Source organism: Hylobates moloch, unplaced genomic scaffold, assembly GCF_009828535.3.
Source record: "Hylobates moloch isolate HMO894 unplaced genomic scaffold, HMol_V3 SCAFFOLD_1, whole genome shotgun sequence".
Taxonomy (NCBI): Eukaryota; Metazoa; Chordata; class Mammalia; order Primates; family Hylobatidae; genus Hylobates; species Hylobates moloch.
In genome coordinates, this window is record NW_026652276.1 from 95,305,557 (window position 1) to 95,328,142 (window position 22,586).

The 22,586-nt window shown below is 53.0% G+C and overlaps 1 protein-coding gene across 1 annotated transcript in view; it reads left to right on the top strand.

Moving 5' to 3' along the window:
• The window catches only part of FOXK1 (forkhead box K1), a 61,667-nt gene that overhangs the window by 29,788 nt on the left and 9,293 nt on the right, over positions 1 to 22,586 (top strand). Inside the window, exons 2-8 of the mRNA XM_058442297.1 lie at positions 2,076 to 2,261; positions 15,345 to 15,501; positions 16,125 to 16,271; positions 17,870 to 18,063; positions 19,929 to 20,095; positions 20,184 to 20,468; positions 21,932 to 22,156. Of these exons, the coding sequence (XP_058298280.1) occupies positions 2,076 to 2,261; positions 15,345 to 15,501; positions 16,125 to 16,271; positions 17,870 to 18,063; positions 19,929 to 20,095; positions 20,184 to 20,468; positions 21,932 to 22,156 (1,361 nt within the window). The remainder of the gene's footprint in view (positions 1 to 2,075; positions 2,262 to 15,344; positions 15,502 to 16,124; positions 16,272 to 17,869; positions 18,064 to 19,928; positions 20,096 to 20,183; positions 20,469 to 21,931; positions 22,157 to 22,586) is intronic.

Here is a 22,586-nt window from a genome sequence, read left to right on the forward strand (position 1 = left end):
GACGAAGAGCAAAGGGGCTTTCAAATGAAAGAGGAGTATTTGCACACGTCCATGCAGGATTTTAGGTAGATTTACTATTTAAACATTGCCGCAGATTTAAAAACACAGGCATAGACCCAGCAGCCTGGTGCTTCATGCAGGTTCCACTACAAGAGACCGTAGTGTCTCTCAAGTGTTGAGTCACCTTGTCTGTTCGGAATGCCTTCTGGAACTCTGAAAAGCGCATTACCACCGGTGGCTTATGTACATTCTTTCTTACCCCCCTCCCACAATTTTAAACAAGAGCCTTTTCCAAACAGCTGCGCAGGCGGCCAGTGTTGCTTATCTCCGTGTGGGCAGGCTGCTGCTTTACATTGTTTTTTGTTTTTGTTTTTGTTTTGTTTTGTTTTGTTTTTAACTGAGTCCTACAGTTAGCAACTTGATAGTTGCCGCCTCATCAGTTTAGAAATTGAAAGGTGAGCTGTTTAAGTAATGCTCAGCTTTGTAAAAGGTGGCAGTTTCTTCAAGCCAGATGAACCTTGGATACTGTTCAAGCACACTGGTGTTGACTCTGACGCTTGCGGCTGGCTTTGTTTGCACTTGGTCGTCTCTAGTAGAAAAACTGAGGCTCATGGTTTTAAGTCCAGAAGTGATCGTGAAGCCGGTCCATTAAGCTCTGGGTGGATAATGCACGTTCTCTGCGACTCCCGCCTGCCCGAGCAGGGGTGGAATTGCTCCTTCTGTCAGATCTTCTAGGCAGTGGCAGGGAATCATCTTGAAAACGTCCGCATAGGTGGCTGCCATGCTATTTCAGTCTTCCAGTGTGTCCTTTGAGAGGCGGCAGATCCCACTTGGGTGCCACAGCAGTTGCCCTAGCAGACAGGAAGTAGCCGTGTCTGTCTGGAGCCTGCGTGGGAGATGGCATCAGCGGCACTTGTCTGGGGATATTTATATCTCTTCTGTTCTCACGCACGGTAGAAAGACAACTGACGGCTGGGCACAGTGGCTCTCACCTGTAATCCCAGCACTTTGGGAGGCTGAGGCAGGCGGATCACCTGAGGTCAGGAGTTCGAGACCAGGCTGGCCAACGTGGTGAAACCCCGTCTCTACTAAAAATGCAAAAAAATGGCCAGGCGCAGTGGCTCACGCCTGTAATCCCAGCACTTTGGGAGGCTCAGGCGGGCAGATCACGAGGTCAGGAGATCGAGACCATCCTGGCTAACACGGTGAAACCCCGTCTCTACTAAACATACAAAAAATTAGCCGGGTGTGGTGGCAGGCGCCTGTAGTCCCAGCTACTCGGGAGGCTGAGGCAGGAGAATGGTGTGAACCCGGGAGGCGGAGCTTGCAGTGAGCTGAGATTGCACCACTGCACTCCAGCCTGGGTGACAGAGCGAGACTCCGTCTCAAACAAAAAAAAAAAAAAAAAAAAAAATGCAAAAAATTAGCAGGCCGGGCGCGGTGGCTCACGCTTGTAATCCCAGCACTTTGGGAGGCCGAGGCGGGCGGATCACGAGGTCAGGAGGTCGAGACCACGGTGAAACCCCGGCTCTACTAAAAATACAAAAAGTTAGCCGGGCGTGGTGGTGGGCGCCTGTAGTCCCAGCTACTCGGAGAGGCTGAGGCAGGAGAATGGCGTGAACCCGGGAGGCGGAGCTTGCAGTGAGCCGAGATTGTGCCACTGCACTCCAGCCTGGGCGACAGAGCGAGACTCCGTCTCAAAAAAAAAAAAAAAAAAAAAAATTAGCTGGGCATGGTGGCGGGCGCTCGTAATCCCAGCTACTCAGGAGGCTGAGACAGGAGAATTGCTTGAACCCAGGAAGCTGAGATTGCGCCATTGCACTCCAGCCTGGGTGACAGAGCGAGACTCCCTCTCAAAAAATAAAATAAAAAAATAGAAAGACAAGTGACGTCCAAATAAGCGTAAGTCTCAGTTCCTAAGTGTCCTGATAAAAGCATCGAAACTGCTCTCTGGGGCCCAGGTTTGAGAGTTCACGGTCCGGTTACTTAGACACACGAACACGCACCTTCCCTGGGTGTTGGCGTCTTCTCGAGTCTCCTCGTGCACCTCACACCCGCTCCTCCTCCCGTTGCAGGTGTACCTTCCGGTTTCCCAGCACGGCCATCAAGATCCAGTTCACGTCGCTCTACCACAAAGAAGAGGCCCCGGCCTCCCCGCTTCGGCCGCTGTACCCACAGATCTCCCCTCTGAAGATCCACATCCCGGAGCCGGACCTCCGGAGCATGGTCAGCCCCGTCCCCTCCCCGACTGGCACCATCAGGTGAGCAGCCCCTCAGCCTGCGCTTGGGCCCCCAGGAGAGAGGGAGATGATGTGAGAGTGCCTGTCGTACACAGCACCGGGTTCCAAATCTCTCTGGAAAATTGCACGTGCATGGAAATACAGAAAGTGTTGTACGTGCATCCCGGACCCGGCTGAAATCTCTGTGAATTCTCTTACAAAGGGAAGAATCACTGCCTGACCATCACTTTTCCCACTGGAAGTTTTATATATTAGGGCTTGTTAAAGCAAGCACAGGTTTTTTTGTTGTTTTTTATTTGTTTGCTTTTTTAAAGGATACTGAAAATGGTTTTGTTTGTTTTGAGACGGAGTTTCACTCTGTTACCCAGGCTAGAGTGCAGTGGCGCAATCTCGGCTCACTGCAACCTCCACCTCCCGGGTTAAAGCGATTCTTCTGCCTCAGCCTCCCGAGTAGCTGAGATGACAGATGCCTGCTACTACGCCTGGCTAGTTTTTTTGTATTTTTAGTAGAGACGGGGTTTCACCATGTTGGCCATGCTGGTCTCGAACTCCCAACCTCAAATGATCCACCCGCCTCAGCCTCCCAAAGTGCCGGGATTACAGGCATGAGCCACCGCGCCCGGCTGAAAATGTTTTAAAGTAATATTTGTCCACCAGGATTTGGTGAACTTTGTTTCTTTAAGCTTCATTTGTGAAAATTCTCTATGACCTTTTAGAAATTAATCTAGATTTTGAAGAAAGTCCTGAAACTTCCTCATCTCTGGCATGTTATACAATGATGAGCCCCTGAGTAGGGGTTGCAGAGTGAAAAGTATAAACAGAGCTCTGTGTAGGGAGTGCCGGTGAGCCCTGGACTGAGTCACACACGAACCTCAGGCGACAGCCTGGATGCATGGCACACAGCCCTGGCCCTGGTCCTGTCATACAGGGATGCAAAAACAGACGTGTACTTGAGGCTGGAGGGTTCATACATTCTTTAATGATTTACCTCTTCATTGCGGACATTTCTAAACGTGGCTGGCTTTTCTCTCCCAACTGCGCGTCTGTGGCCCTGAAGATGTGTGGCTGCGCGTGGTTTGGTGCTGGTGCTGTGGCTCCTCCGCACCAGCAGTTTCTGCGTCGTTTGTGCGTCACCAGCAAAGGTCACCCCAGTGGAAAAAGCAGATCACATCTTAGGGCTGTTGTGAACATGGTGTTGACCTCACATACACCCTGAAAGGGGCTCAGGGGCCCTTGGGGACATCTGTGAAGCACATTCTGGGCACGCTGGTCTGTTGGAGCAAGCGCCGTGGCAATCCCAGGCCGGTCACGTCAGTTCCTCCCTGCTGATCTGCGCACTCTGCTGAACCCCGGCTGCACCTTGCCTTGCTTCTTTCTTTTTTTCCTCTTGCAGCTGTAGGAGTAAAAAGGGCTTTTGTTTGTTTTTCAGAGACAGCATCTCACCTGTCGTCCAGGCTAGAGTGCAGTGGTGCAATCATAGCTTGCTGCAGCTTCCAACTCCTGGGCTCAAGCGGTCTCCCCACCTCAGCCTCCCAAGTTGCTGGGACCACAGGCATGCACCACCACACCCAGTTAATTTTCTTACCTTTTGTAGAGACAGGGTCTTGCTATGTTGCCCAGGCTGGTCTGGAACCCCTGGGCTCAAGAGATCCTCCCTCCTCCACCTCCCAAAGTGCTGGGGTTACAGGTGTGAGCCAACACATCCAGCCCGTACGTGACCTGCACCTTTTCAGGGTCCACGGTTAGAATTACACACTGGCTGCTCTTGGAACGCAGCCATCAGGGGCACGGCTCCTCTACCCTGCTTTGCCAACAAGTTACCAGTGGCCTCCCACAAGTTACAAGGTGGGAATCATCTCCATTTGAGTTGCTTGGAGTCGGCCTCCTTTTTCCAGAGCCAGTGGGTGGGAGTGTCTCTCGTGGAAAGAGAGAGTTCAGGGACAGTGTTGCTGCGGAAAGGCGAGGCCCCAGGCTCAGGCTAGGCATGGTCGCTTGTGTGACTCTGTGCGGTCACTTCAGCCCCCCACCTTCCCGGGCCCGGTTCCCACCTGTGGAGCCAGTGCTGTGACGTCATGACCCTCTGAGATGATGATGATGGTGAATCCTAAGTGACTGAAAGCCTGGTGTGTGCCGGCCTGGCCCTGTGCTGAGCAGTGCACATGCAGTATTTTATTTAGTCCATACAGCTTTATGAGAAAATGTTCTAGAAGTAGATAGTGGTGATGGTTATTCAATTTTGTGAATATCCTTAAAGTCACTTTAAAGAGTGAACTGGCCGGGCATGGTGACTCACACCGGTAATCCCAGCGCTGTGGGAGGCCAAGGCAGGTGGATCACTTGAAGCCAGGAGTTCGAGATCAGCCTAGGCAACATGGTGAAACCCCGTCTCTACTAAAAATACAAAAATCAGCCAGGCATGGTGCCACATGCCTGTAATCCCAGCTACTCAGGAGGCTGAGGCAGGAGACTGGCTTGAACCCAGGAGGTGAAGGTTGCATTGAGCTGAGATCACGTGACTGCACTCCAGCCTGGGTGACAGAGCGAGACTCCATTTCTAAGTAAATAAATAAATGGTGAATTGTATGTTATGGGAATTGCATCTGAAGAAAGCAGTGGAGCACAGTATATGTACTTAAGTCTTTACCTAGTACCACTTTAAAGGCGCTGTAGAAACGGTGGCCAGGACCAGCTCACGTGCTAGTGGAAGCTCACACCAGAAGAGGCTGGTCCTGCTGCTTTTGGAGTGGGCAGCAAAGGCCTCAGGTCCAGAGAGAAGCAGACCAGGCAGCGATCCGGGGCTCCTGAGGAAAGGTTAGGCCGGCGCCCCCACCTTAGCCTGGCAGTGGGTTATTAATCAGCAGGTTGTAATCCAGCTAAACAGAAGCTTTTTTTTTTGAGACAGTCTCGCTCTGTTGCCCAGGCTGGAGTGCAGTGGCGTGATCTTGTGATCTCGGCTCACTACAACCTCCACCTCCCTGGTTCAAGCAATTCCCGTCTCAGCCTCGAGAGGAGGTGGGATTACAGGCACACGCCACCATGCCTGGCTAATTTTTGTGTATTTTTAGTAAAGATGGGGTTTCACCGTATTGAAAGAAAAATGTTTTGGTTTGCTTCGGGAGGGAGCTTAAAAAAATAAAACGATTTCCCAGTGTTAATCCAAATTTGCATAGTAAAGTCGCTTTTGTATTACAAGAGAGGTCATGGTTTGCGAAGGAGTTGATAAGTGACACCTGTGTTTTAAATTACGGCAGGGAAAATACTGTTTATTTTTATTTTATCTTAGCTTCGGGGGTACACGTGCATGTTTGTGACATAGGAATATTACATAATGGTGGGTATTGCGCTTCTAGGGTTCCCATTACCCAAAGGGTGAACCGTGTACCCCTTAGGTCATCTTTCACCCCTCGCCCTCTCCCGCCTCCCCGCTTTGGAGTCCCAGTTTCTTGTTGTTTCGATCTTCCTGTTCTGGGTACCCACAGTTCAGTCACTGCTCCTAAGCAAGAGCAGGCGCTGTGCGCTATTGTTTCTGAGTTAGTTCACTTGGGACAAGGGCCTCCAGCTCCATCGCGTTGCTGCCCAGGCCAAGATTTCATTGTTTTTTATAGCTGGGAGTAAAGAAATTGTGTACTGAGCACCTGAAGCTCTTGCGGCTGGAGCTGTTCTGAGAAGCTGGGTGGCAGCCTCCTGTGACCGCGAGTCCCCGTCAGAGGGTGCGAGCAGCTCCCTGGGCCTGCACCCGCCCTGCTGTTGCTGCGGGAGCCGGGAAGGTGGAGGGCCACCCCATTCCCCTCCTTCCGCCCAGTCCTGTTCTTTGAAACCGCCCTGTGCAAAGACCGGATTCTTGTTAGGGAGAATTCTGTGCGGAGAAAGTAGTAAGTTAGGGACTGGTTGTCTGGCTTTTTGGCCTTCCATTGTTACAATAAAAGCCTCTCTGTTTACATCCGTTTATCTTAGCACCGTGGAATTCAATTGAGTGTTTAGAAACCTCAGAGGCCCTTGAGGTTTTGCCTGCCAAGATACTTCTCAGTTTGAGTTTCTGCTGTAGGGTGGAGCCGGCGTGTTTACAAACACTCCCTGCCCTTCCCTGCCACCTCCCCACTCTCCTCCTCTCTGGCTGCGCTCCCTAACAGATCGGGAGGTGGGAGCGGGGCCAGGCCAGAAGAGCTGGCTGCCTGCAAGGCTGTCCCCTCCCGGTGCCGCCCCGCCCCCGCGGTGCCTGCCTTCCTAATTTGGTGTGCATTCGCCTCGCCAGTCCTCATTGGCCGTGGAGTGGCTGCCTCGGTGTAGGCCGGGCTCGCCCAGAGCCCCTCATTCCCAGGAGTCGAGAGTGGCTTGGGAGCGGCTTTTTCCTGGGGGAGCCTCCCTGATCAGCTGCCCCTGCCCCCGCCCGCCGCCCCACCCTCCGTCCTTCCTTTCCGTTTCTCTTGCTTTGCTCTCGCAGGCCCTCGCTCCTTTTCCCAGGGTAGGTGGGTATGGGTGTGGGTGTGTGGTTTTGTGTGTGTGTGTGTGTGTGTGTGTGTGTGTGTGTTTCTGATTTATTTTTTTCTGCCCTGAAGTACTCCACCCAGAAAATGAATGAACTCTCTTTGAAATAAATTTTGCTATCTTTAGCAGCAGTTTGACCTTTTCTTTCCTTTTTGCAAAAAAGGGTTTTTACAGGCCAGGCACGCGGTGGCTCAGGCCTGTAATCCCAGCACTTTGGGAGGCTGAGGCAGGCAGATCACCTGAGGTCAGGAGTTCGAGACCAGCCTGGTCGACATTTGAAACCCCGTCTCTACTAAAAATACAAAAATTAGCCAGGCGTGTAATCCAAGCTACTCGGGAGGCTGAGGCAGGAGAATTGCTTGAACCTAGGAGGCAGAGGTTGCAGTGAACCAAGATTGCACCACTGCGCTCCAGACTGGGTGGCAGAGCAAGACTCCATCTCAAAAAAAAAAAAAAAAAAGGTGTTTTTAGGAAGGAATTAAAGTATTTAATGAAAGAATTAAAGTAGTTAATCATTTTCTAGGTTCCACCAAACAGACACCAGTCTAAAAAGTGTTCCTTAGAGGTAGAGTTTTAAGAAAACTGCTGAAATTCAGTGAAAGGGCATTGCACAGAGAGTGACTGTTTTTGCTCATGAGGGCAAGACTTCAGGAGCTGTTCCTCTTAAGGCTTCTCCTGATTTCTCCAACGTGGAGATCAAAAATGAAAGTAACTCGTACAATTCAGCGAAGGTCAGCAGTGTGTAAATATACAGTAAAAATGCAGCAACTGACTTCAAAATCTTTCCCTTGTGATCATGATCTTTAAACACAGTTCTGTCTCATTGCTAGATAACATTCAGTCCTAACTTGGTTTATGTTGTTTTGTAAAGTTGGAGGTCTTTTGAGTTAGGAGGTTATTGGATCTACATTAGAAATACTCTGCTTTTTCTGCCAAGCTTTGGTTCCTTCCTATAGGGTGATTCATCTGTTTCAAAGTTTCTGGTTGGCTGGGCGTGGTGGCTCATGCCTGGAATCCCAGCACTTTGGGAAGCTGAGGCAGGAGGATTCCTTGAGGCCAAGAGTTCCAGACAAGCCTGGGCAACATAGTGAGACCCCATCTCTTAAAAAAAAAAAAAAAAAATTTTAATTAGCCAGGTGCAGTGGCTCACGCCTGTAGACCCAGCTACTCAGGAGGCTGAGGCAGGAGGATCGCTTGAGCCCAGCAGTTGGAGGCTGCAGCGAGCTATGATGTCACCACTGCACTCCAACCTGAGCAACAGAGCAAGACCCTGTCTCAGAAAAATAATAATTAAAAAACACAAGTTTGTGGCTGCAGCCTTCCCTGTGTTTTCAGCAGGGCTGCAGGAGGATTGTGGCACGAATGTGCGAGTCACCCCTAGCGGGAATCCTGCCTGGCTGATCCGGGCTGGCTGTGCCAGCATTTGCAAATCCAATGAGGGTGTCTCATCCCTTGTCTCCCTGTCCCTGTAGGCCTTGCTGCCCCTCCCCACCCCACCACACCCTCTTAGGTCTTTTCCCAGCTGAGAACTCTGGGGAAGTAACTATTGCTTCCTCCACATGGGAAGGTTGGGACTTTCTGTCTTCCTTTTATTTTTCCCTCCTGCCTAGATCCCTTCGAGGGGCGACTTTGGCGCTCAAGTGTTGGGAGTTCGGAATGAAGCTTGGTAGGGAAGTCCTTGTGTTTGTCTGAATCTGTTGAAAGGACGTCCCCACCCCCACCTTTCCTGTAATCTCAGGGAGGACCGTAGCGCCCCACTTCTCAGGTCAACCTGACCTCGGGTGACGAGAGGCTTGTGTGGAGTAGGCCTATTGCACGGCTTCTGTGCAGGCACGTGGCGCACGAGGACAGCCCTTCCCAGGTTCCACGAGCCTCAGGGGAAGTAGGAGGCGCCTGCAGACACGGAGCTGACCCCGGAACCTGCCTAGCTGCGGGGCCGCTTCTCCGCTCCAGCACCCATTCAGCTCTGTGAGGTCTATGCCTCACATGAGAGCAGCTCCTGTTCAGGCCACCGTGCTGGTTATTCTCACCAGGGCAAAGTGCACTTCAGAAACAAGTTAATTTTATTTTTTAAATTATTATTTTTAATGGTGGTTCCAATTTGGGTTTGGGGGGTTGATTTTGTTTTTGTTTGTTTGTTTTTTGAGACAGGGTCTCACTCTATTGCCCAGGCTAGAGTGCAGTGGCACAGTCACAGCTCACTGCAACCTCAACCTCCCGGACTCAAGCGATCCTCCCACTTCAGCCTCCTGAGTAGGTACCCACCACCACACACACCCAGCTCATTTTTTATTTTTGTTGAGATGGTGTCTTGCCCAGGCTGGTCTTGAACTCCTGGCCTCAAGCAGTCTTCCCACCTTGACCTCCCAAAGTGCCAAGATTACAAGCGTGGGCCTGTTTTTGTTGTTGTTGTTGTCGTTTTGTTTTGAAGCAGGATCTTGTTCTGACACCCAGGCTGGAGTGCAGTGGTGTGGTCACGGCTCGCTGCAGCCTCGACCACCTGGACTCAAGTGATCTTCCCACCTCAGCCGTGACTACAGGAGTGATCCACTAGTTAATTTTTAAAAATAGCTTCCCAGCATTTTACAATGTCGGATTTATCTTAAAGGAAACATTCTTTAAGATCATTCTAAGAAATTCGCCTCTGAAAATTTTCTTTCCCTATTTGTTTATTTTTTCTTTTTCAGATTACAAAGAGACTATCTATCTATATGCATCTTACAAAATGCAAACATTTCAGAAAGTGAAAATCCCCCCACACGACACTCCCCAGAGCTGAGCCCTTCTCACCTCTGTGTCTCTGAGTTGTATTCGTACGTGACCGTCTCTTGGTTTTTCCGTTTTAGGTATTACACATGAGCTTCCTATATGGAAATTAAGGATTTAGCTTCCCCCCTCCCCATCCCAGTAAAGTTACATCATCATGTTTGGTTTACCTTGCATTAGCGTTTTCTGTATTAGAACTGTGTAGTGATTGTAACGCTTAGCCATTTCCTTCCTTGTACTTTTGGCTTATTTCCGCCACATTCCCCCTGCTCTTGGAGTTAATAATGGCCTCTTCTCCCTTCACTGTGAGGGCCTTCCTCTGGGGCCCCCCTGACCACAGGATCATCTTCTCTACCATCCCGGGAATTCCCTCAGGAGGTGGTGGTGGAGAGAAGGCTGTTTCCTGATTCCCACGTCTTCCTCTTTCCTGATTTGTTCTTTTGTTTTACTAGAGTCCATCCTCCAGTTGCTTCCTGGGAAAGGGCACAGAAGAGAGACTTTTCATTTATTTACTTAAGAGACAGGGTCTCACTTTGTTGCCCAGGCTGGTACTTCTGGGCTCAAGCGAGCCTCCCGCCTCAGCCTCCCGAGTAGTAGGGACTACAGGTGTGCACCACCATGCCCGGCTAATTTTTGTATTTTTTTTAGAGGTGAGGTCTCCCCATGTTGCCCAGGCTGGTCTTGAACTCCTGTGCTCAAGTTATCTGCCCACCTCAGCCTCCCAAAGCGCTGGGATTACAGGTGTGAGCCACCTCGCCTGGACCCCCAGGTTACTGTCCACGATTCTGGGACTGGCTGTGCCTGGCGGGCCTCTGAGCTGAGTCTGTCATGCCTCTCCTTTCCTTTCTCTCTCTACTTTCTGAGAGATTTTCTCCAGTCTCTCCTTCCACCCTTTCTTGGCTTTGTATTTCTCCTCTTTTGAATTCTCATTTTTTAATCTGAAGAGCATGTTCTTGCTCGGCAGGTGTGCTTTGCCGTTTTTACTGTCTTACGGAGACGGCATCGTTACCTCCCTCGGGACGGGAACCATGTCTCGTCTCCTCCCGGGCTCCCGTAGGCTTCCCTGGGTCCCTCTTCTCTTCTGTTTTGCACCATGTCCCACCTGGTAGAAGCTTACTCAAACCACAGATGTGCCTTGGCTGTTGTGTTTAACAGCAAGGTCCTAAAAACCCTCTTAGAGCAGCTGGTGTCGGAGGAGGGGCTGGGGCAGGGACCCCAAGTGTCCTCCTCTGCAGGGAGATTCCCCCAGGAGGCTTCAGGTGCCGCCTTGGGACACAAAGGACATCGCAGACCCCCACAGCCTTCTCGCCCCTCCACTGCCCACAAGGCTGCGTCCCAGCCCCTTCCTCCAGCCCCTCCAGGCGGGTCCCATCTGTGTCTCTAGGGCTTCAGGAGGGATCAGGTCCCTTCTGACAGAGCTCTGCCCTCTCTAGGCCTGCCGGAAGTGATAACCGTCCCAACCCCAGGCCTCTCAGGGTGGCCTTCTTTGCCTCAGCACAGAGCCAAGGGCGTTGAGTGTGGACTGGAAGGACTGCAGCCCTGTGCCCTGGGGAAGGCTCGTCTTCGGCTCTGGGGACAGAGCCCAGCTGGCGGCTCCAGAGGTGGCTTTAGGTCTGTTGTTGGATTTGCCTTTCTCGGCGTGACTTCTCATCATAACGCGACCCAGCGACCCGTGTGTCCCACAGCCCATCCTTCCCTCTCCAGTCTCCCTGCACTGGCATGTCCTGGGTGATCCCAGGGGCGCCTTCTATGCCCGAACCCTGGATGTGGTGGAGGCCGCCCGGGGTGGGCCAGCACGGGGTTGTCCCTGCGAGCACAGCTCCGGGATCCCCTCAGAATCCTCCATCTCTCTCGCCTGAGGCGGAAATGTGACTTGGGAATTGTCCTCCATATAAAGGAAGCAAAATCGGGGCCTAGGGTTGAGCTGCTTACTGTGCTTCTTCCCACTCTCAGCCTCCAATTGGGGGGCACAGGCGTTTGATTCCAGTGACGTCTGTGGGCTGTTGCTGTCCAGCCTCTGCGTCCCACATCCAGGCAGCAAGGGACTGGGGGGGCCTGACCGAGGCCTGGGGTACTTACCCCAGAAGGAGTGATTCCCTGTTTGTTTCACCGTGTAAGCCAGGATGGTCTCGATCTCCTGACCTCGCGATCCGCCCTCCCCAGCCTCCCATCTTTTTTTTTTTTTTTTTTTGAGAGTTGGAGTACAATGGCACAATCTCGGCTCATTGCAACCTCTGCCTCCCAGGTTCAAGCGATTCTCCTTCCTCAGCCTCCCGAGTAGCTGGGATTACAGGCATGCGCCACCATGTCCGGCTGATTTTGCATTTTTAGTAGAGACGGGATTTCTCTAAATCAGCCAGGCTGGTCTCGAACTCCTGACCTTAGGTGATCTGCCCGCCTCGGCGCCCCCAAAGTGCTGGGATTACAGGTGTGAGCCACCGTGCCTGGCCTTCAGCATTTATTTATTTATTTTTTGAGACGGAGTCTTGCTCTGTCACCCATGCTGCATTGCAGTGGCACAATCTCGACTCACTGCAAACTCCACCTCCCAGGTTCATGCCATTCTCGTGCCTCAGCCTCCCAAGTAGCTGGGACTACAGGCACCTGCCACCACGCCCGGCTGATTTTTTGTATTTTTTTTTTTTAGTAGAGACGGGGTTTCACTGTGTTAGCCAGGATGGTCTTGCTCTCCTGACCTCGTGATCCATCCTCATTGGCCTCCCAAAGTGCTAGGATTACAAGCGTGAGCCACCGTGCCTGGCCCAGCATTTTCTTTAGATTGCTAAGGGAATGTTTCCATGGACTCCCGGCATCAGACACGGGATGTCTTGATTAGTTTTCCAGATGGCTCCAAGGCTCCTGGCTTTGGAGCTGGATGTCCCATCCCACCTCGGCCAGGCACCCTCGGACCTGTCTTCCTCCAGAGCACTTTACAGCCCTTAGCGGCTGTGAGGCTCTTGCAGCCTCTGCTTCCCGCCTCCCTCAGCTGTAGGCCTGGTATCGGGGACCTTGGTATCAGGAGCCTGGTACCAGGCACAGCCCCGTGGCCGAGGCCCGCCTGCGGGGGACAGCTGAATGGGGCTTTTTGAGAGACAGGCTGCTCCAAGGGCTGGAGGAGCCATGTGAACAAACACATGTGGTCCCTCAGCCCAGATGGCTGGAAAACCTCAGAAGCTGTGGCGTCGTACCTGTCCCAGCTGGAGTGACACCAGGATCTGGCAGCCCAGGCCAAGTCCAGTGTTGGGGAAAGTGGTGGAGAAACCACCCTCCCCTGTTCCCCGTGTTTGAGCCAGGCTTTGCCAACCTTTTTTATTTCCACTTGAAATCATTCTCTGGGGAATGACAGCCTTTCCTGTGGGCTTTACTCCATGAGGTTTTTTGTTTGTTTTTTGAGATAAGGTCTCACTCTGTTGCCCAGGCTAGAGTGCAATGGTTTGATCATAGCTCACTGCAGCCTCGACCTCCCAGGCTCAAGCCATCTTCCTGCCTCAGCCTGCTGAATAGCTGGAACTGCAGGTGTGCACTACCACGCCCAGCTAATTTTTAAAATGTTAAAACTTTATTTGTTTGTTTGTTTATTTATTTATTTTTAGAGACAGGGTCTTGCTCTGCCAGAGTGCAGTGGCACAATTATAGCTCACTGTAGCCTCAAACTCCTGGGCTCAAGCAATCCTCCTGCCTCAGCCTCCTGAGTAGCTGAGACTACAGGTGCACACCACCACACCTGACTAATTTTAATTTTTTTGTAGAGATGGGGGTGTCACTCTGTTGCCCGGGCTAGTTTCAACCATCTGGGCTCAAGCGATCCTCCCGCCTTGGCCTCCCTAATTGCTGGGTCTACAGGCATGAGCCACTGCACCTGGCAGACATGAATTTTCTATGCTCTTTTGCAAAATAACTGCTGGGAACAGGAGCAGGTCCCTGCCACACGTGCTGGGCCATCACTGTTTGTTGTGGAGTGCGGGGCGGCGGGGGTGCCCCTCACTGGTCCTCAGGAAGGATCCAGGAGCCCGCTTGCCACCTCATGGGCCTCAGACAAGATTTTCCGAGCTGAGTGGCCATTCTCCAGCCTGTGGCCAGAGATCAGAGTGTATCTGAGTGACACCTCGGCTCAGTGGTCCCCAGCAAGTCCTGACATTTCAGTTCTTCCTGCTGAGCCCAAGGGGGACGTCCAGTGGCTTTGGGTCTGGGACCCAGTGCACAGGTGCATGCTGGCCCCGTCGTCTGCAGCCCCTCCGGCCACGAGGCCAACCTGCCTCAGCAGGGAGGTGTTTGGTTCCCAGAGGCCTTTGACAAAGCCGATTTTGGGGGCTGTGTGCTCTTATCAGTCGAAACCTTTCTCTCCCCTTCTCATCTTACTTGTAACCTTGGGTTTTGTCTTTTGGATTCAGAACTAAATTCAGAAAAAGTTTCCTTTTGACTGTTTCCTACCTCGATCGAGCCATTTGTGGGTGTTCATTTAAGTTTCAACACATGCGGAACTTACCTATCTCTGCCGTATTTGGGGAGTCTGTTGGAAGAGAGAACGGGAATTCCACATCAGAGTCCTTAACGTTCCGTGTGAGTGACACTGAGTCCTTCCTGAAAATGTCTCAGACCTGAACTGATCATTAATGTCAGCTGTCAGGTTTTTCTCAGCCACAGGATTTTTTTCATTCATCCCCCTGCTCCATCCAAAAAATGTTTCTTGAGCTCCACCTGCACCCAAGGGGGCTCCTACTTAACCTAAGTTTTGGAGATCTGGGAGTCTTGTGCCTGGACAGTTGGGGAAGGATGTTCCAGGCAGAGGAAGGGGCAGCAAGGTGGGAGGAGGAGAATGGACCTTCTGGATGATTCTGGGTGGCCTGCAGGGCAGTGCAGCAGGGAGCGTCCTGCCCGCCACGGGGGCTCTAAGTCGGCTGAGGGGGGGATGTCAGCATCACAGGTGGGCAGGGTCCATCTCAGGACGGGGCCAGGTGGGTGCCCATGAGCTCAGGACAGTGGGATCTCTTTCTCTCGGGAGGTTCTGCACCCACTCTTCGTGTCCTCATTGGCTTTCTCTGAATACCTCTAATAGAGATCATTTTCAGAAGCAAAACATCACCGTGGTTTGCTAACTGAAGCCTGCCTGAGTGAGTTAGGGAAGCAGGCCAGGGCACACCCCTCAGCCGGACGGACTCAGCCTCCTGCCCATGGTCCCGGCCTCAACCTGGAGCCTCACCTGCAGCCCGGGGGTGTTGGTCACTCCCAGCCATCTGTGGTTGCTCCAGCCTGGGAGGGAGAGGGGATGAGGGCAGGGGCATCTCAGCGGCTCAGGGCAAAACCACAGGGGTCGTCTCTTCCCGAGGGCAGTGTCTCCAGGAGAGCCACCTGCCACGCCTTCATCCTGCGGGGCTATGGCACCTCCACAGCCTCTTTCGAGCATCTGCCTCTGTGACCGCACGGCGTTGTCTTGGGCCCGAGCCTTTTCCCACAGCGCCACCTTGTGGACACCTGTGCAGGAGCCAGCAGCCCACGGAGGCTACCTGCCCGGGGTGCACATCCTGTAGGGTGCATGTCCTGTAGGGGTGTGTGGGGGGGGACCTGAGGAGGGGCCCCACAGAGCTGCCTGACCAGGTGCTGCCCTGGGCCCTGCATAATGGCAGGAGGAGGGCCCGCGGTGCTCTCAGACCCCCAGCAGAAGTCACCACTGGAAGGAAACTTGCCTGCTGTTTCCGGCGTCTTGTCCCTTGGCCGGGCAGCGCAATGGCACTTACAATTGGAAAGTGTGAGCTTCTTCCCCACAGCCCCACCCTCCGGGTAGGTCCTGAAGCCCTGTGCCCCACAGGGGCCCCCTTTTCAGAGCCATGAACTGACAGTGTCCTCTCTCCTCAGCGTCCCCAACTCCTGCCCAGCCAGTCCACGTGGTGCCGGCTCCTCCAGTTACCGCTTTGTGCAGAACGTGACCTCGGACCTGCAGCTGGCAGCAGAGTTTGCAGCAAAGGCCGCATCGGAGCAGCAGGCAGACACGTCTGGAGGAGACAGCCCCAAGGTCTGAGCCCACCCGGCGCCGTGATGTACCTGGTGACCCAGGATTGGGCCATAGTGACCCGGTGCAGGCAGCACAGACAGCCCAGGGCCCATGGGCGTGTGCTTGAGGTGGTCTCAGCCCACAGGGAATGGAGCCGCAGCTGGCGGTAGAGCCATCGGCCCTTTCTCCTTTTCGTGCCCAAATCATCCCCGTTGGTCATTTGCTGGTGACAGGGGTGGTGCCGTCACCGAGGGCCCCTCCCACCACACTCCTTGTTCATCTGCCGCTGGCAGCCCGGCGTCAAAGCCTTCATACAGCCCTTGAGAAGGATGGCGTTCTCCTTATAACTTTGTGTCTTAGTTCGTGTCTGTCCAACAGCTGTTTTCAAATTGATTTGTGGAAGAGGTGACAAATTTCAGAATTAAATTATAATAAAACCGAAGTTTTCCTTCTCACGAGGCAAAAACGGCTGTTCCTAGTTGAATGCAAGCACATTAATGGGATAGTTGGCGGGCACTGGGATGGGTGCTGTCGAGACGCGCACGCTCTCCTGTGAAGGTTCCTCCCCATCAGCTGTAACGGGTGGGTGGGGTGGACTCGGGGACCTTGCTGGAGCTCATCCCGTGAGCTGTGTCTCTCCGCAGGATGAGTCAAAGCCGCCGTTCTCCTACGCGCAGCTGATCGTGCAGGCAATCTCCTCCGCCCAGGACCGGCAGCTGACCCTGAGCGGGATCTATGCCCACATCACCAAGCATTACCCCTACTACCGGACGGCGGACAAAGGCTGGCAGGTGAAGCCGAGTCTCCGGGGCCAGACCGCCTCTGAAGGCCCTTAGAATATGAAACTAACAGGCGCATCGCTTCCCTTAAAACAGAAAAGGGGCTTACGCCTGGAACCCTAGCATTTTGCGAGGCCGAGGCAGGAGGAGGATCAAGACCAGCCTAGGCAACATAGAGAGAACCTCTTTTTACTAAAAATTAGCTGAGTGTGGTGGTGCATGCCTGTGGTCCCAGCTCCTCGGAGGCTGAGGTGGGAGGATCACTTGAGCCCAGGAGGTGGAGGCTGCAGTGAGCTATGATCACACTACTGCACTCCAGCCTGGGAGACAGAGAAAGACCCTGTGTCTACAAAGAAAAAAAAAAATTTTTTTAACTGAGAGGATAAATATAAAAGAGGGATGTTTTCATGGATGGCATATGGTATAACTGAAAGGCATTAGCACTGTGATACCATTGTGTCTAAATATTCTTTTTTATTTGTTTCCTTCTTCTGAGTCCCAGAACTGAGAAGATGGGTCTATACCTTGTTAGATTTTGTGCTTGCTGTGCCTTACAATCCCATGTTAAGTTGGAAAAATGTACCATATACTGTTAATAAAACAATCCACATGTCTGAATTATGGATGGGATTGTAAGAGCTTTGTCCACACCAGCCATGACTGATGCATGTTGCATTTGTCTGTATTTTCTCCAAAGTCAGTGTAGCCCATCCAGTAGCTTTGTTTTTTCGTTTGTTTGTTTGTTTTTTGAGACAGGATCTCACTCTGCTGTCCCGGCTGGAGTGCAGTGGCGCAATCTCAGCTCACTGCAACCTTCGCCTCCCAGGTTCAAGCGATTCTTCTGCCTCAGCCTCCCAAGTAGCTGGGACTACAGGCGCCCACCACCACGCCTGGCTATTTTTTGTATTTTTAGTAGAGATGGGGTTTCACCATGTTGCCCAGGCTGGTCTCAAACTCCTGACCTCAGGTAATCTTGCCCGCCTCGGCCTCCCAAAGTGCTGGGATTACAGGCGTGAGCCACTGTGCCCGGCCAAGACCCAGTGTTTTCTTTGTCCTAGACGTGCTCTTAGATCAGGATCTGTCTTTCTGTTTCACTTTTTCTGTAAAGAATGGTAATGGCAGCCAGGCACAGTAGCTCACGCCTATAATCCCAGCACTTTGGGAGGCCGAGGTGGGAGGATTGCTTAAGCCCAAGAGTGTGAGACCCCATCTCAACTAAAAATACAAAAAAATCAACCCAGCATGGTGGCCCACGCCCATAGTCCCAGCTACTCGGGAGGCTGAGGCAGGAGAATCCCTTGAACCCGGGAGGCAGAACTTGCAGTGAGCCGAGATCGTGCCACTGCACTCCAGCCTGGGCAACAGAGTGAGACTCTGTCAAAAAACAAAAAAAGGTAAAATGGTAATGATGCTGTGTCAAATTTTGATAGGAATGACCTGCCCTGTGCCTCGGTGCTGCTCCCATGACGCCCAGCCAGCGCAGCACCAAGGGCTCTGCACAGCGGGACGGCCTCGCCTCACCCTGGTCCCGCATCTGTTGCAGATTTGAGGCGGGTGGGACTCGTTTTCTGATTTGCTAGTGACGGGTGAATATCTCTGCTTCCCTGCAGAATTCTATCCGGCACAACCTCTCTTTGAACCGTTACTTTATTAAAGTCCCACGTTCCCAGGAGGAGCCTGGGAAGGGGTCTTTTTGGCGAATAGACCCTGCCTCTGAAGCCAAGCTCGTGGAACAGGCATTCCGGAAACGGAGGCAGAGGGGCGTCTCCTGCTTCCGCACCCCCTTCGGGCCTCTGTCCTCAAGGTAAAGCTCTCTGCACGCCCGTCCTCCAGCTGTTAGGAAAGCTGAGCTGCCCTGGAGTTTAGAGATACGTGGCGCAGTCAGCCCTCTGGATCCGTGGGCTCCATAGCTGCAGGCTCAGCGTGCGGGCATGCAACTGATCACAGGTCAAAAATACTCCAAAAAAAAAGGCCGGCGCGGTGGCTCGTGCCTGTAATCCCAGCACTCTGGGAGGCCGAGGCAAGTGGATCACCTGAGGTCAGGGGTTTGAGACCAGCCTAGCCAACATGGTGAAACCCCTGCCTCTACTAAAAAAATACAAAATTAGCCAGGCATGGTAGCAGGTGCCTGTAATTCCAGCTACTCGGGAGGCTGAGGTAGGAGAGTCGCTTGAACCTCGGAGGCGGAAGTTGCATTATGCGGAGATTGTATGTATCACTGCACTCCAGCCTGGGCGACAAGAGCAAAACTCCTTCTCAAAAAAAAACAAAAAGTAATACAAATGAAACAATACACACTACAACGGCTATTTATATAGCATGTACATTGTGTTAGGGATTATAAGTAACCTGGCGATGATTTAAAGCTTACAGGAGGATGTGCACAGGTTGTATGCAAATGCAACACCATTTCTATGAGGAACTTGGTGAGCATCTGCAGATTTGGTACCTGCAACCTCCTCCCCTCAAGTACTGAGGGGTGACTGCTGGTTTCGGCACTTAAAGACTGCACCATTTTCTGTTTTTTTGTTTTTGTTTTGGGAGAATATCTCAGGATCAAGAACTCCTAAAATAGTAAAGTTACTAAGTAAGCCACTGACTGTTGTATTAAAAATAACATTTTAGTTCTTAGAAGTGGAAATGTGTGTAGCAATGGGAACGGTTCCTAAGGCCAAGAATAAATGGATTGCGGCTTGCGGGGCTTTTGGTAGCACTGAGCTTTCTGTTGCAGTGTGTGAGAGGACCTGGGGAGAGCCAGATCTTTGAAGGGACAGACGAGGGGTATGACTTAGGGAGCCCACAACCGCCTTTGGTTTTCGCAGATGCTGGGAACGCAGCTCTGCTGCAGGTGGGGTGGACAGACCCTCCCCCAGCTATTGCTGCCCACCTGCTGGGTCAGGGCCTTCCCTGCCCAGCTCGGTCTCGGCCACGCCCAGTCTGGAGGAGCGTGCACCGCCTGTGAGCGGCCTGGGCGGCTCTTCCCAGGTTGCCCATCAGATGAGCCCGTCCCAGGTGCCTGGGAGATCTCCTGAGCGGTACTCTCGGAAATCCTTCCCCGTGGAAGCACATGTTAGCCTCGCGTGCTTCCCATTTCAAAATTCTGTTTCCAACACGATTTGATGAAAAATTGAAATATCTGAAAATTCATTTCGAGCATAGGGTCTGGCATTGTGATTCTCAGGTGAACTGGGCGTATGGTTAAGGTAGGACTTCAAAAAAAGTGTTCGAATGTCATTTGGAGCATTTCAACTGAGCTCCAAATGATGTTCAAACACCCCTCTCAAGGGTAGAGTTTTCATGGTGGAACGGTTCCGCCCACCAAACAGAAGCTTATATTTTCGGCACAGAAGGCCTGGGCCATTTTCATGGACACCTGGCTGGACCTCGGTGGAAGTGAACTCGGTAGGTTGTTGCGTTTACTGCAACACCTCACGTGATACCGTCCCCTCCCACGGAACGGAGCCTCCCCCGACGCAGCCCCCACTCAAATGGAGTTTTAAAGGCTGGGTTCAGGTTACGGGGGCGTTTCTCACTGTCTGAATGGGGAGGACAGAGACAAGCTCCAGGGAGCGTGGGCGGGTGACGGCGCTGAGATGCGTGATGTCTCAGAAACGTCCTCCCATCCCTCAGCGCAGGCGCTGACTGCCGCGGCCCTTCCCTCTCTTCCAGGAGCGCTCCAGCTTCACCCACACACCCCGGGCTGATGTCCCCTCGCTCCAGCGGCCTGCAGACCCCAGAGTGCCTGTCTCGGGAGGGCTCCCCCATTCCACACGACCCTGAGTTTGGGTCCAAGTTAGCTTCCGTCCCAGAGTACCGGTATTCCCAAAGCGCACCCGGTAAGGAGCGGGCGGCCCTCTTGCGGGGTGGGGCGGGACGCGTGGAGGTGCGGGAGGGGTCACTGTCCGCTCTCCGCCCTCCGTGCAGGCTCCCCCGTCAGCGCCCAGCCAGTGATCATGGCCGTGCCTCCCCGACCGTCCAGCCTCGTGGCCAAGCCCGTGGCCTACATGCCCGCCTCCATCGTAACTTCACAGCAGCCCGCGGGCCACGCCATCCACGTCGTGCAGCAGGCCCCCACCGTCACCATGGTCAGGGTGGTCACCACATCTGCCAACTCAGCCAACGGATACATCCTCACCAGCCAGGGCTCGGCGGGGGGCTCCCATGATGCGGCGGGCGCAGCTGTGCTGGACCTGGGCAGCGAGGCCAGAGGTAATGCAGCCGCGGCTGGCAGCCTTCGCAGGACCCGTCGTGGTGGTCCCGGCCGGCAAGTCCCCAAGGCAGCGCAATCGGCCTGGGCCTGGGGCTTGAGGAGGATGATTCTCTGCTTCTGTCTCTCGCTGCCTTGTCCTTTTAAATCAGCATGAGCTGGGCGGGTGGCTCATGCTTATAATCCCAGTGCTTTGGGAGGCCAAAGCGGGTGGATTACTTGAGGTCTGGAGTTCGAGGTCACCCTGGCCAACATACTGAAATCTCGTCTCTACTGAAAATACAAAAATTAGCCAGGCATGATGATGCGCTCCTGTAGCCCCAGCTAGTCGGGAGGCTGAGGGAGGAGAATCGCTTGAAGCCTGGAGGCGGAGGTTGCAGTGAGCTAGATTGCACCACTGCACTCCAGCCTGGGCGAGAGACCAAAACCCGTCTCAAAAAAAAAAAAAACCATGAATCTCCGCAGATGCGTCCTTCCTTGCTGAATAGGGCCCTCGGATGCACATAGCTGCATCCTTGCCCCAAGGTAACGTTAAATTCAGTTGTGTTGCGACCTTGCATGCATTTGGAATTTAGTATTTTCTGCAAGAAAAAGAATGAGCCTGGGAAGGCTGTTCTTTTCGACTCCCTCATACGGAGACTTTAGAAGTCATTTAGGGAAAAAGTAGTTCTGAATTGCTAAAAGGAATCCGATCCCAGGGCTTGACGGGGTAGACACTGAACACGCAGCTGACCCCAGAAGCTCCTCTCCGGAACCCCTTCTGTTAGGCAGCGCCCTCCTACGCCACTCTCCACCCTCGACTTCGTCTCCGCGGTGGTGTTTATTTCAATGCTGCCATAATGAAACTGCAGTTTGGTGAGGGAAGGCCAAGTTACAGCTCTAATCAGGATCATTTCATTCCAAGTAATACATTTTCTTTCTCAGACTAAATTTGGGTTGGTTAAAGCTAAGGTATTTAAAATACTGTTCTAGGCTGGGCGTGGTGGCTCACACCTGTAATCCTAGCACTTTGGGAGGCTGAGGCAGGCAGATCACTTGAGGTCAGGAGTTCGAGACCAGCCTGGCCAACATGGTGAAACCCTATCTCTACTGAAAATACAAAAATTAGCCGGGTATGGTGGCAGGCGCCTGTAGTCCTAGCTACTCAGGAGGCTGAGGCAGAAGAATCGCTTGAACCCAGGAGGCGAGGTTGCAGTGAGCTGAGATCGTACCACTGCACTCCAGCCTGGGCGACAGAGCAACAAAACCCTGTCTCAAAAAATAAATAAGTAAGTAAAATACTGTTCTAAAACCCTAACAGTTTTCTTCCCAAACCTATTTCACCCATGGGATTTTTCTCTAGCAAACCGATTTTTTCCCAGTGCCGACCTCACTTTCCCCACTTGGCCGACCTGCTGCCCAGGCGTCGAGGAAATCGATTGTCTTGTTGGCCAAGTGTGGTGCTGACTTGGTTCCTGTCCCACAGGCCTGGAGGAGAAACCCACCATTGCATTTGCCACAATCCCCGCAGCTGGCGGAGTCATCCAGACGGTGGCCAGCCAGATGGCCCCCGGGGTCCCCGGACACACGGTCACCATCCTGCAGCCCGCCACACCCGTGACCCTCGGGCAGCACCACCTTCCAGTCCGGGCCGTGACTCAGAACGGAAAGCATGCGGTTCCCACGAACAGTTTAGCCGGCAGCGCTTACGGTGAGGCCCTGGCTCTGTTCTCCATGCCACATCCTAAGCTCTGTGGCTCCCGGGAGTCAGTGCAGCACGAGAATGTTCTCCCGGTATCACCCGATCCTCCACTCTGTTCAATTTATTGAGCACCTGCTATACTCCAGGCACTGGGATAATGCTAAGAAAAGAGGGTGGAAGGGGCCGGGCTCTGTGGCTCACACTTATCATCCCAGCACCTTGGGAGGCCAAGGCAGGCAGATAGCTTGAGCTCAGGAGTTTGAGACCAGCCCGGGCAACATAGCAAGACCCCATCTCTACATAAGATTCAAAAACTTAGCCAGGTGTGGTGTTGCACGCTCGTGGTCCCAGCTGCTCGGGAGAGTGAGGCTGTAGTCAGCTGTGATTGCTCCACTACCTGCCCGCCTGGGTGACTGAGCGAGACCCTATCCCTTAAAAA